The sequence below is a fragment of the Thunnus maccoyii genome, chromosome 1, assembly GCF_910596095.1.
Source record: "Thunnus maccoyii chromosome 1, fThuMac1.1, whole genome shotgun sequence".
NCBI classification, from domain to species: domain Eukaryota; kingdom Metazoa; phylum Chordata; class Actinopteri; order Scombriformes; family Scombridae; genus Thunnus; species Thunnus maccoyii.
In genome coordinates this window covers 29,925,253-29,939,973 of record NC_056533.1, presented here as the reverse complement: position 1 = coordinate 29,939,973, position 14,721 = coordinate 29,925,253, and the positions used below count along the sequence as shown (strand labels likewise).

The 14,721-nt window shown below is 37.2% G+C and overlaps 1 protein-coding gene across 3 annotated transcripts in view; it reads right to left on the bottom strand.

Annotated features, from left to right (window-relative positions):
* map2k5 (mitogen-activated protein kinase kinase 5) overlaps positions 1-14,721 on the bottom strand; it is a 64,271-nt gene that overhangs the window by 8,970 nt on the left and 40,580 nt on the right. For all 3 annotated transcript variants that reach the window (XM_042407744.1, XM_042407745.1, XM_042407747.1), the window contains 2 exons: positions 9,114-9,175; positions 7,810-7,855 (listed from right to left, as the gene is read on the bottom strand). In XM_042407744.1, the coding sequence (XP_042263678.1) occupies positions 7,810-7,855; positions 9,114-9,175 (108 nt within the window). The remainder of the gene's footprint in view (positions 1-7,809; positions 7,856-9,113; positions 9,176-14,721) is intronic.

Here is a 14,721-nt window from a genome sequence, read left to right as displayed (position 1 = left end):
CATGAATCATTACCAAAAACTACCCATACTGTATGGATGATTAAATGTGTAATATAGTCAATATCACTCTCTTATGCCTGACAGTATTGCTGTAAAATACTGCAATAGCAATGAAAATAAAATATCATACATCACCTCTTTTTAAATAGATAAAAACCAAGTCAATAAAGACAAACACAGTATTTGTTCCAGGGTTTAGGAGGTTCATAACCTTGTAAGTAAGCTAAGTAAGTGGCTTGATCAGCTACTTTTATTTATCCAAAATGAATACAATAAATTAGATAATCTGCCTTATCTCATGCATGTGTGTCTCAACATTAGTGAGTCACTAAGTCAGTCAGTCAGTGATATTAAAGGACGGGTTCACAATTATTCAAGTCTGTCTTAAAACAACAGTCAGGAGCCCAAATGAACATTGAAACAGGTTTTTCTTGCTGTAATCATTCCTCCTGTTCATACTGACCAGTAGAAGATCCCTTCATAATGCACTTACAATGTAAGTGATGGGGGCCAAAATACGCAGTCCTCCTTCTGTGCAAAAATGTATTTAAAAGTTTATTTGAAGCTAATATGAAGCTTCAGCCGTCCAAATTAGTCAACTCAAGTAGATATCTTTCAACGTAACGGTGATTTTAGTGCCAAAGTCCCTGTGTTTGTTACTATTAAATCCTTTAAGTCCTTTTTAATTGGCTTATTCAGTAGTTTGTCCCAAAAAAACTGACAAACAAAAAAAAAGAGGACCACAGAAAGACAGACAAGCACATAAAAAAAATTTCTGTAGTTTCAAAAAACTGCATTTAAAATCAAATAGTTTACTGGCTCATCAGAGACATTCAGGCTCTTATGGCTGTGGACAAATGCATATCGTCTTATATCATTAAATTGGAATGAATGGAATATTCAATTAAGAAGCAACCCAAGAAACTGTGGGTGGCATTGGATCGAATTACTGCACGTTGACATGTTCTTATGGGAGATGTAGCATAGATAACTAGTAACCAGTCAGAGTTTATTTGCTGGTAATAAGAACCAGAGTTTACAACAGTGTTTGATACTATTGTCGTAGTAGTGAAAACTTGATGCTACCAAGCTTCTGCCTGTATGTATGTGTGTGTGTGTGTGTGTGTGTGTGTGTGTGTGTGTGTGTGTGTGTGTGTGTGTGTATCTGTATTTGTGTGTGTGTTAGTCTGTAACTAGATTCGGGGACAGTCAGAGGCAGGAGGGGTTCCTTTGTGAAGAACCGAGGGGCTCATCTGGTGTGTCTGGGGTTGAAAAGGGGCTAGGAAATTTGTCTCAGTGTGTATGTCTGCCTATGAATAGTAAAGCAGAATAGGGGGGCTGCATTGACAAGGGTGCTAAAAGGCTGCGTGAAGGCTGCCGGCTAGGGAATGAGGGACGATGAGGGAGAGAGGGGGGGAGGGAGAAATGAAATGTCCATCAAATCACAATCAAAGAATATAAGGGTGTGGGATGATCAGTCTTGTTTTTCTTCCCCTCATAGACACAAATGAACAAAAGCAAAAATAAGCAAACTGATTCTCAAAATAATGCTGCACCATTTATATTTTGTGATGCATATCGAATAATATAAAGCTAAATGTAATGTGCCCTTTTTTGTCCTAAAGCCTAATAAATGAGCCAATAGGTGCAGCACACATACTAGGTGGAGGTGGCCTTGTATTGACGGAGCAGGAAGAGGAGAAAGCAGCCTGTTTAGAACCAAAACCAAGAAACATCAGCTGCGGGTATTTAGTGATGACCCGTTTTGTCTAACGTCCTGGGAACGGGCCAATGGAAAGTCTCCTCAACTGACCAACGTCATTAGCTTATGATGACCGGATAGAGTGTCCACAATGAAAAATGCATTAGTAGTATAAGTAGAGAAAAAGACACTCACTTTCCTCTCTGATGGCTCATCATGTGATTCTTTACATAAGAGGGGACTCTTAGTGGCTAACTTAATGACAAATAGATTATGAGTCATGGTGTAAAACATCTGGGCTCAGATAACCTCAACACTTCCATCTCCATCTCCATTTCCAGTGTTGGTTTCATGGTTTCAATGTACAGTACGAGCTACTAATTTACAGTGGAAACAGCTCATTAAATTGACATACTGTATATCACTAACTTCACAGTGGGAACATAGTAATAGGTAATTTCTTAAGCTAAAAACTAAACATCATAAAAACCAGTAACTTGATAGCTCACTTAAATGAGACAGTAATGACTAAATATGTGTCAATCAATCAAATCAATTCAACTATGGGATTTAGTAAACAGGAAAACTACTTTTCATTTGTTGTATCGTCTGTGCAGCTGACTTTGGCGAAAAGGACACGGAGAATTTTTAGTTTGTTTAATTTAATTTTGCCTCAGTTTAACACTTAATAGACAATGGTACAAAACTGTTTGAAAACCAGTTTGATTCTGGGAGTATTAGAGGAGCAGTGTTTTGTGAGATGTTCAGAGCAACAATGAAGCAATCATTTTAGAATTCATGAATTAACACCTCGCCAAAATTATCAAATTTGAAATGTTTTATCAAGCCCCTAAGAAAGTGATTATTCCTAAGGTCTCTAATGTTAACGTTGGCTTCAATAAACATGTTTAGACCATCATACTGCAACCACCTGACAGGCCACTGGGGCTGTTTTAACATAGGTACATGGTGACATGATAGTGCTATTACACTGACACTGAAAATCCCCTGCCATAGTGCACCACTGTGAAGCCTTATTTGGGTAAAATTACAATAAATTCAATTGGATAAAATCTTAATAATACAACTAATAATAATGAACAAAGCATCTAATACAAGTAGTTGTAACGCAATGTGAAAAGCTTCGGGAACAAAGCCCATCAAGAGCAGGCACGCAAACAAACAGCAGCCCTTTAAAGAACGTCTAATAGGATAAAATCCGAGTGACAATAATGACATCAATAAAAGCTATACCAGTGATTAGAGAAGCTACATGCTGAAACCTGATGAGCAAACTAGAGCTGCTAGATGAGATTGTATGGTCATAAAATAACATTATTTGCTCAGCGTCTGCACCTATTGTGTGATTTCCTGCATTTACCTTCCAGGAGAAATGAGTTGCAAAGATAAAAACTGAGAGCAAATGGTGGCACTTTCTGTACAGCAGAGAGAGAGGAGAGAAAGGGGGAGATGTGGCTGGGTGCATTAACATACAGATAGAATAGGTAAAGAGTTTTAATGTACTCAGGAGGCTGGGGGAATGGAGAAGTAGAGTGAGAGGTGGGGAGGAAAGAGGGAATAAGGAGGAGGAGGAGGAGGAGGAGAGAAAGACAATCAGCAGACTGGTACCACAAAGGCAGGGATCCATGACCTTATATCTCAGTTCATCATAGGCAGAGGAGAAAATGAAAGGCCTACAGGAGGACTAAAATATAGGTAAAGGAAAGACGAAAGGGATGGAGGGATAGTGGGAGTCAAAAAAAGACAAAGAGAGATGTGTGAAAATGTTAAAGAAGAGCACCGGTGTGACAATGAATATGAAGGAAGTGGGGCAAAGTAGGAATGTGAAAGAGGGAGAGAAAAAAAACACTGACAGGAGCAGTGCTGTGAACTACGATGATCCGTAGCATTTAAAAAACCAGAGAAGGAAAAAACAAGCGTATAATTGAAAGGGAAGCAACATATAGTGATGTAGGAATAGTAAAGTCATTATAACACTGATGCTTGGCAACAAAGACGGAAATGAAAACACAGCCTGAAACCCAAACAAACTTCTAAAGAGAGGATCTTTTTTTTGTTAAATTAAGCAACAGAAATGCTTTCTTGTTGTTTAAGACGGTTTGTGTGCTTGATGCTGCAACACATGCATCACAGAGCCGTTCATTTCTCCAGCTGTTTCAACCTGCTATGTCCTGTTCAAGAGTCTAGAAAACAACACTGCTCACATGTTAAGTATCGTTTTTGTACTGAATCTTGGGCCTTTAATTCATTCTTGAGGTTCAAGTCCCAATCAAATCCACCTTCAGCTGGCACAACAAATTGTCATTCTTTCTTTTTTTTATTTGTACCATAAAAACACAACAGTCAAGTCCAGTCAAGTCAATTTTATTCATAGCCCAATATCACAAATCACAAATTTGCCTCAAGGAACTTTTAAGAGAAAACAAAATAAGGACTCTACTCATTACCTTTATATAAAATCCCTTTTAGGGTGCTACTATTCATGAGCAAAGATCCATTGAATACTAATAAATAGAGTAGCAACAGTTTGCTTGCACACACAAACGTTTTGTGTTCTGTCTACTTTGATGGGTGTTTAAACGACTTCTTTGCGAGTTACTCAACTTATAAGACTTTATTTTAACTGAAAGTTTAACTATTGTCTGTTTTAGGGGATATCAGAAAGTTCTACATGTTTTCACTTATTCTGCTTTGCCTCAGCTTGTAGGCTACTCACAATGAAATTTGCAGACAGACACAATTGGTATTGAACCTTATCAGAACAATCTTCTTGATAGTTGACATTAAGCCATGGAGATATTCTGAATTGTTAAATTGCTGTTACAGAACATTATATACTGTACAATTATGTATATTGTAGTGTAGTGAAGCACTGGATAATTGGGTTTACAGAGTTTACTGGATCATTGTGTTCATATATCTGGGGGAATAAATTGCCTATTCATTGGTGAAGGTCTGATAAATATTGGTAACTGATATTCAGTGTAACCCTTGTCCTTGCATTTTTATGTTGGAATGAAGATCTGGTGGTGAAAACATGTCATGGAGGACACAAGAAACTGCACTGTGAAAAAGCTCATAATTAATTGTCAACTATTCATATTCTTCCTCACAGAATGAATACAAAAGCAGTCCACAAGAAGTGTGGATTCAGAAATCAGCCAAACTAAGAGGAAATAGGTAGATTCTTGTATCAAACTAAATACAATATCCACTCCTGGAATGATTATATAGATAGACTTTGACAACATATCGTTTGGAGTAGGTGTCAATCATCACAAACAATAGAAGTTGTGTCCAAATAAAGGTGAAGATGGCATAAAGACAAGCTGAACTTCCCCAAAATAAGGAGTGCATGTTCTCAAGAGAACCATTTATGTCTTGAGGCACTAATTCCCAATGAGTGTCTAGCCAACATTTCCCTTTAGTCCTCCTTATTGGTGGGAGACTGACAACATGCAATCTGTTAGCAGCTCTGCATTTACACCCTCCAACCCTCCGTCCCCACAACACAAACCTTCACCCCTCGTCTCTCTGTGGACCTAACTGTCGCTGTCCTTGGTCCTAACACAGACACCAGAGTGTGTTGCAACTCTTAAAAGGCAGTTTGTGCAAACTGCTGTAGCCTTGTGTGCTAATGTCAGAGCAGAGAGGCATATGGTGATGTTCATAAACCAGTCAGACATGATGACAGGGAGAGATGGAACTTAATGTCTATAAAGGAGTACAAGGTAGACACTACTAGGAAGTCTGCTACCTTATTTATAAAACTCAATTTTATTGTAATAGAATCACAGTGTCTTACAACATACAAGTCTAACTCATTAACTTAGCGGGACTGTTATTAATTAGACAGAATAAAATCACAGTTACCTTATTCATGTTGAGCCTGAGCCCAAGTGACAGGCAGTGAAAATTAACATTAAGAAACTATTTAACAGACACCTCAAAGCACACACAATGGTACAAACTACTTTATATTAAGCCAGGTAGAAATTATACCATGATTATTAGACGTTTAGATGATTTTTTTAAGTTTAATCTTTACATTAGTAATAGTGTACATGTTTTACTGGCACCTCAGTAAAACCTGTAACAATGGTATTTTTTGCAATTCAGACACTATTAACCCTAACTGTATGCGTAAAGATACTTGGGCCTCTTTTCCCGACAATGATCAATCTTAGAGGTTAAGAGCGCTTTCTAAGAGTGTTTCTATGAACGCTCTTAAATTTCTACACTCATTACCCAAAGCAGTACTTTAGCATGTGTGCAAGCACAAGCTGTTAAGAGCTTGTCAGCTGTCCGTGGTGCTGAAGATGATGCTGAACACATTTTAAATAACTTGGTGTATTTAGCTGTCTGTAAGCCGTGCTATATATCAAAAATACGTAAATCACAAAGCATAAGGGTAAATGACACAAAGAAATGTTTTATATAAATGTGATCTTTGATTGATTTACCGGCTGCTCAAAGCAGATGTTACTTCAAAGCTCATATTTAACCTAGAACAAAGTAGTGGCGGTTCCTGAGTTTCATCAATATGTACATCATCTATTGTGATTGTCATCATTTCTGTATTGGGCCTACAGGAAAATAAGCACAAGGCAAACAACATATGCACCTAAAGTAAAAAAGAAAAGAGAAGATATGGAAGCTGAAAATATGCCATCAGGAAAGTTGCATTTCAGTTCGAGATAAATATATTAGACAAGAAGATTGAGAGAAGGACACTGACAACAGAAACTGGTAGCTCAATTGTTGAATTGATATGTGTGTGTTAGTTTAGATTTATTTCTTATTTCCTGATTTAAACATTATCACTCATTTAGTACAGTACAGCTATTTGATCCCTGTATGTTTGGTAAATGTGCAAAAGCTTGAAGATGAGATTCTCTCAATAAAATACAATATAACGTTAACATGAGAATCCCTAAATGCACTCTTCTTCTTTACTTTTGTTCTTTCATGTACAAAGAAATAATCAGGATTAAGCTATACAATTTAAAATTTTAAACTGATTTATCTACATACAGTTTTTAGAATCTCTGAATGTTACTTCATTTGTGCATGGTATGAGCAATTATATGAACTTTTGACCTGAAAATGTTTAAAAAACACAGGCTGGGATTGGCTCCACCAGCCGTTGATCCTGAAGAGTACATATTGCACAGGAAATGGATGGATGGATTGTCAGACTATGTGAGTTAAATATTTCCCATCCAATTATTTGAGTGAGGACATACAGTACCAGTCAAAGGTTTAAACACACCTTCCCATTCCCTTGAATTAGACAGTGTCCAGACTTTCGACTGGTACTGTACATACACCATGTCAAAAGCTATTCAACATAGCCTGAAAGAGTAGTAATAATGCAGAAAAAAAAATCATGGAAAAATGACAAAAAGGGAAAAGTAATTTATATTAAATTGTAAAACTGACCTAGTGCTTTACATTTTTTAATGAAATAAAAAAAAACTGAGACTGAACTGTCTCTTTCTGTGTCTCCAATTTGCAGGTGAGGCATGATGTTAAAATGAATGATGAAGTCTACATGTTGTTTGGCATACTTTCTTACCAGTACATGCACAAAGACAGGCAGGCAGACACACACACACACTTAAAATAATTTCCTTTTGTCCGTTGCTCAAATTTTCATTAGGCTATAAAATTTAATTTTTGTAAACTAGAATTATTTGACTCTTTTGCAGCTGCTAGACCTGATTCATTCAGGTTGGGTCCAATGCGGTGAATTGAACAAATTATTGAAAAAAATTATTGAAGTAGGTCTCAATCCTACCTCAAGGTTTCACACTGACCTCTCTCTGACATCTTTCATTACTATCAAAAAGTTCATTACTGTTGTTTCTACAGAGCAATGCCAACTTTAAGGGTCCTTGACCCAAAACACCTCAATCATTGCGAAAAATACAATTATATTCCAAAGGCTACAGAGATTATAAAATTATGTTTAATAGAATTTTTTTATTGGAATACATGAATATGATCACCCTCTGTGCAGAGTTATTCAAAAGTTATATTTTGTGGGGTTAAATCTGCGTAATTCAAGGCTTTGTTTAACTTACCATGAGGTTATTAGGGGCAGGTCTCTCTTTGGGTTGCCGTCTCATACTGAAAGAAAGAGATACAAGCAGTCTATATCCAGGCACTATTCAAGCTGTTTGTAAGATGTTTTTGTTTCATTTCTATGGCATAATTTCCATTCATAAATGAACATTACTTTTTAATATTACTTTATAAATGCATGAGATTTTACTACATGTACTGCGTTGTCCTTATGTGTACTGTGTTGTCCTTTTATGTGCACTTGATGTTCTGCATGCACCAGCGAAAGACAAATTTCCATTATTGTCTGCATTAACGGACAATAAAGTTTTCTTGAATCTTGTATTCAAGATGATGCTTGAAACAAAACCTTTCATATCACAGAAACTGAAAGAGAAGGGTTGATACACAGTAAACACTATAGTTTAACAATACAGTACATTAATTTTAAACAGAATAATTGAATCAATATTTCTAATATTTCTTAATTATAAGACCACTGAACTGCAGCACTTACCACATCAGTGTGTGTATTTCTGTGAGTGTCCTTCATTTTATGTATACGTACACTATCTGACAAAACGACCTACATAGTGGACTTTGAGGGATGAGTGCAGCAACTGGTTTATGTATCACAATGAATGGGCCATAACCCTCTAAGAATAGCCAGGGAGAGGCCAGTGCCAGCTCTGCACCAAGGCAGGGCTCAGCACCCGTAAATCAGTGTGTCCTGAGACAGGTGCCCTGCTTGAGTAAATAAGGAAGGCATGGGGGGTAAACAACAGCTGGCATAGCCTGCTAGTGAGTACACACACACACACACACACACACACACACACACACTTTTGCATGTGGTTTGGGTGTGTATATGTACATGTTTGTGCAACTGTAAAGGTTACAGTGGGCTAATGAATCAGGGGCAAACACAGGGTAAACATTGTCTTTGTCCTGTTGCATTAGATAAATAAGTGATTGACATTTTATTCAATATCAGCAGCACTGAACCTCATAGCTAAAACCATTACAACCACAAAGCATTAACTCAAAAGTAAATGCACTTAAATGTAATTGTATACTATAATACCTTTTATTCATCTACAATAATTTGGTTCATCTACGTCAAATGCAGCTTGTGTGTTTTTTTTTTTTTCAGTCTTGTTCTGTGGGGCTCAGATGGTTCACTGTGCCAACATAATAAACTAGTACAAAGTAGAATCACAAACAAATGCACTACACAGTTGACATAATTGAAGACAGACAAAATTCCATTTAAAATATGATGGATAAATCCAAAGTGCATTAACATTGACAGCAACTGCCTTACCACTGAGTGATGAAGTGAACAAACTTCTCACTGAACTGGCTGACAGGAAGAACTGGAGGATCCTGAGAAAGGAAAGAAAATCATTAAGACAAAAAGAAACATTTTATTCTTGGGTGACGATAACTTGGTGCACGAACTTAGCAATCTTGAAACTTAACTGTACATGCTTCAAATGTCAAAATTTTAAGTCTTTTTCTTATTTTTCTCTTGGAAACCTACCAAGAGGACAGGTCAAATCTAGGTATTGAGAGGACTACAAACAGATGAAGGAAGGGTTATAATGAAACTAGTTAAGCTTAAAACTAGGTTTAGAGTTTTGGTGCAACAGAATTGTCAAATAAAACATGATGTAATATAGGTTTAGAGTTTAATCCAGGCTAATTGATTATTTTTTATCCACAAGGGGCGGAATAACATAAAACAAGTTGACCAATACAAAGCCACCACCAAGTCGTTATGGTAAATGTGTTAGCCACCGACTGCCAGCAGAAAACAGAGCAACAGCAACGTGATAATAATATGTATAAATAATATAGAAATAAGAGTGGCAAAGTGGGAGAAGTTGCTGGTTCTGACAAAATGTTAATGCAAAATGCTTCTACAAGGTTTAGTGCTTTAGAAAAGACAAGGTCACAAAGATGTAGTGGTTGAAGAAGATCAAGTGCAACATATATTTATATCTCATGGAATAATTACTCAACATTCAACAATATGTTCAAAGAGTAAATTACGATGAAGAGTCTGGATTCAGTGAGGTTCAGAGTTCAGTACCTTTCCTGTATGCACACTTTAGTATCTGACCTCAAGGATACATGCTGCACTCTTCATCCTTTGTATTGACAGTCAAGTTAATGTACAAAATCTGCTGGGTGACACAACATTTGTCTCCTTGGGTCAACAAATTCAGCAACTTAAAAGATGAAAGTGCAAATATAAGAGAAACTGTAGTATATTAGAGCTGTCATTGTTTAGATTTTCTATCATCACGTTGGTACCCTGCCTGATGCTGAACATGACAAACATGAAAATAGCAATTTGTAACCGCCATAAATGTCACAAATATTCTGTAATTGTTATTATTGTAGGTACCAACTTTTGGACATTAAAAATAACTGTCAAAAAAGTTGTTCATGGAAAGGATCCTCTATATGACTGAGCCAAGTTACAAGTTTCACTGAAAAGAGCAAATCAAGGTCTTCTGGCCAAGGTGAAAAACTCTTCAAGCTAAAACTAGACTAAAATGTCGTCTTTGGCTAACAAGAGACTAAAATTGACTTAAAAAGTAAAAGGAGGATGAAGTGGACAAAAACTCATATGGACATTTGATTTTAGGGCTAAGACTGCATTTGAAAATAGCTGCCGAAGTTAATCAAGAAGTAAACAATACTACAGTATATGTGTGTGTCAGAGTTGCTACGTCTTGTCAATGCAGGTTCTATGACCTGTGTCATGTAGAGCGACTGTGCAACACTGACCCTCCATCACGGCCCCTCACCTCATTACTCCATCCATTTCCTTACTCTTGCTCCTACTCTGGAGCAAGAGTAACCCAGACTACTCTGGGTTCTTTACCTACCTTTGACTGCCGGTATGAAAAGCTCTTAACATTCAAACTGAGATTCAACAACGGCGAGCACTAAATAACAATAACTCACTAAATAATTCTGTATTAAAACAACATTTGTGTTTCTCTCGTGTTTTCTTTGTCCTAATAAGCTATAGCAGAGAACAAAATACAAATGTGTACAAAAAGCAAAAGTCAAAAGAAATTTCCTCTTTCTAGTTTTGAAAAAATCTTTCCAGTTTTTAAATCAGTAAAAAAAAAAAAGACATGCTTTGATGACAGGGAATAAAGTATATATTACAAATTTTAAAAAGAATAACTGTACTTAAAATGAATGATATAATTATTAGTGAATGAGTAGTAAAAAGTATTATGTTATAAAGTAGTACGTACTTATAAAAGCTTTTTGTTTATAATATACAGTGTTCAAATATCTTCTTATATATCTCTGTTAAAATATGCAAGCTAATGAAATGAGACAACTGTCATTAAGTCATCATCATCAACATCTCCAGATTACTAAAGTATACAGTATATCTCCTCAAATTTGACATTGATTGCTGCATTTTAATGTACTATATGCCAACAAACTAGCATGTGCATAATATGATACAGGATTTGTTTTTAGTACTGGTAGTACTATCCGAAAACATCAAAAGTAAATCGACCAATAGGTAAAAAGTGGGTGTAAATGCTAAGTTTATATACACAGTAGTGATGTCCAGAGATATGGAAGAAGATCTAAAAAAAAAAAATTCACAAACTACTCAGATATGCAAAAAAATGACAAAACCTGGGTCCAGAACCAGGGGTTTATTCAAATGCAGGGGAATTACACCTCTTTATATTTGAAACCCTGCTGTGCCATTAAAAACACCTCTGGGCAGTGTTCGCCATTCCTTAATGCTCTGATCGGCAGGCTCCCGCAAAGCATGATGCATGAACCCATTTAAATTAACAAAGAAATAGGTTCCTTCTAATCTCACTGCACTTCAGAGTGCTGCCGCTGCTTGGATGAGCAATATATCATAGTGCATGCGTGTGCACACACACACACACACACACACACACACACACGCACAAACAAATGCCCTTGAGCACTGCACACCACAAGCCTGAGTGTACACTCTGTTTAGAGTGAGAGTACCAAATAATTTTCAACCACTGTACTATAGTATACACATACACATACACACACACACACACACACACACACACACTCTCTCTCTCACTCACTCACTCTCACACACATACACACACACACACACACACACACACACACACACACACACACACGCACAGAAAAACAGGATCAATTGGACCTCCAGTTTGTGCAAAGTGTTGACTACACAACTAATTTAAGTGTTGTGTAGGCTAAATCTGATAGGAAATCTCTCTCTGCACTTTCCCCACATATTTGCATGCACATGCACCTTTTGCAGACACAAACAGAAATACACACATTTATGCATGTATTCATGTCTCCAGCTGAGAGGAACACCGCTGCAGCTTTGATGTGGCAGCAGGCAATGGCACAAAAGACAAGCAGGCTGATGAAAGTGGCTAGTCTGTGTGAATTATTCCTCCAGTTGTCAATGTGCCGCACTATGAGACAGAACACAAACTACAAGGGTACAAGGGTACGAGTAAATATACATGTCATTGCAATGAAGCAATTATTAGGCAAAATTAGATCAGTAATTACAGGCTTGAAAATAAAGTGGGAGTTCTTTATTAGTGGAGCCACTTGCTATTCAACAAACAGAGGAGAGAGGCACATTAATGAGGGTGGACAGCGGTCAGATGGAGAACAACTACAGAGAACTTCTCATTCAAGAATTAGACTGAAAAAGGTGCACGTTTCTCTTCATTTACACTAATACAAACTAACATTTAAAAAGATGCGCAGGATAATTCCTTACACAGTAGTGTAGTTGGACCTAAATGCAATTAAATGGATGATAGTCAAAATAACTGAAATTAAATATACATCAATGAACATGAGGTACCTAATAAGCAGTGGAGCCACTTTTTGGCCTCAATATACAGTACCAGTCAAAAGTGTGTGTGTCCAAACATACTGTACATAGAAGTCCTGAATACTGGACCATTCTTTAAAAAGTAAAGAGTGAAAATGGAGCAATGCAGAGTGTATCAGGTCTTGTAATATGGCCTAATATTTCATGGCCATAATATATCTATGGGGTTATGGCATCCTTTGGTTTTCTCACAAGTATCCATGCAAATGAACAAAATCCAAATTTACTCCTCATCATTAAGGGCTCCAGGTTTTGTTCTCCTTACACACAAGATTCTCTGTTTGTGGTCTGGTTGTTTATAAAACCCGTTTTTTTAAATAGGCATCCAGTAAATATAGTGTTTATTAGGTCCACAATGTAGCTTTTCTTAATTTTTAGAGGTATTTATTCAATTGTTTTAAATAATTTTACCAATGAAAGGATCTCTATGTAAACTGCTCTGTGTTTTTCTGGGTTGATGATGTTGCTGTTGAATTTTGCTAGAAGAAATCTTATTCGTGAATCTTTGTCAGACTCCTGTTTACCTTTGTAGCCACTTCTGTATTTGAGATTTACTCAGGGCAAATAATAATTATTTGTGTATCTGTTTATTTGTCCAACCCCTTATGTTCATCTCCGTATTTATTTGGTCTTAACTATTTGCCTTCCATGGTAATGCCTTTCTGTTTGTTTGTGTGGGACAGAAAAAATGAAAATGAGAGGAGATGGCACGTGAGCGAGAGGCGGACTGCCACACTCCACCCCCTAACACACAAATACCTCTAGCTACAATAATATTAATGATCCACTCACAGGAGCACATTTCTCATTCAGCCGTTGAAGCAACTTTCAAATCCCCAGTGAATAAGTCATACACAATATCAATGCATCACAACCAAAGGAAATAAAATGTATTTGGATCACTTCTACAGTGTTTACTAATGGGCAATATCTAAAAATGTCAGTGAGTAAGTTATAATTTATCACACCTGCCATGATGTTGAAGTCAGCTGTGTCGAGCCCAATTAAAAATACCTAAGCATTAAATTAACTACTCTATGGAATTGATGTTAGCACACTCAAATGTTGCAATCGGGTATTCTTAAAGGACCAGTGTGTAGGATTTAGTGGCATCTAGTGGTGAGGTTGCATACTGCAACCAACTAAATACCCTTCCCCTCCACTCCCCCTCCCCCTTCAAGCCCCTTACTTTTTTCCCACCTGCATTCCTCCAAGACCCGCCCTACTCTGCCTCTGATTGGCTAGTACTTGTTGCCTTCGTGGGTTAGATTGGTTAGGTTTAGTGATGAGGAGTTGAGATGGTTAGGGTAAAAATATCAGGGTCAGAGCCAGTCAGAGGCAGAGTAGGGGCAGGTCTTCACAGAAAACTGGTGGGAAAAAAATAAACGCCTTCCAAGCATGTAGGAGAACCTATGGTGGCTGCGAAACTTGCGAAAAAGGCGAAAGGCCCTCTCTAGAGCCAGTGTTTGGTTTGTCCGTTCTGGGCTACTGTAGAAACATGGCAGTGCAACATGGTGGACTCCATGGAAGGGGATCCACTCCCTCTGTAGATATAAAGGGCTCATTCTAAGGTAACAGCGATTCTTATTTTCATGGGATTATACACTAATTAAAACATTCTTATGAATATCATATTCCATTTCTGCCAAGTCTGTTCAACCAGATGCCACTAAATTCTACACACTGCACCTTTAAAAAGGAAAAATAAAAAGGCAGCTGCTGGGGGGATATCACATGTAAATGGTAGCGGAGGTAGTGAATGAACCACAATCTTTGTTTCACTTCAGTAACAAAAATAAAATAAAATTCCGGCTCTATGGTGTCGTTAAATCCTACAAGTTGTTGTAAGTTCTCAACCAGAAACAAACTGGGAACACTTTAAGATACTGCACTTCTCTCGGTATTCTACTGCTCATTGACGCATACACTCTTCCTCACTGTAGTGCAGTCCTCAGCCTTTACACTCTATCAGAGCAACTTCATCTTTCCAAAGAGTGCTTATCCT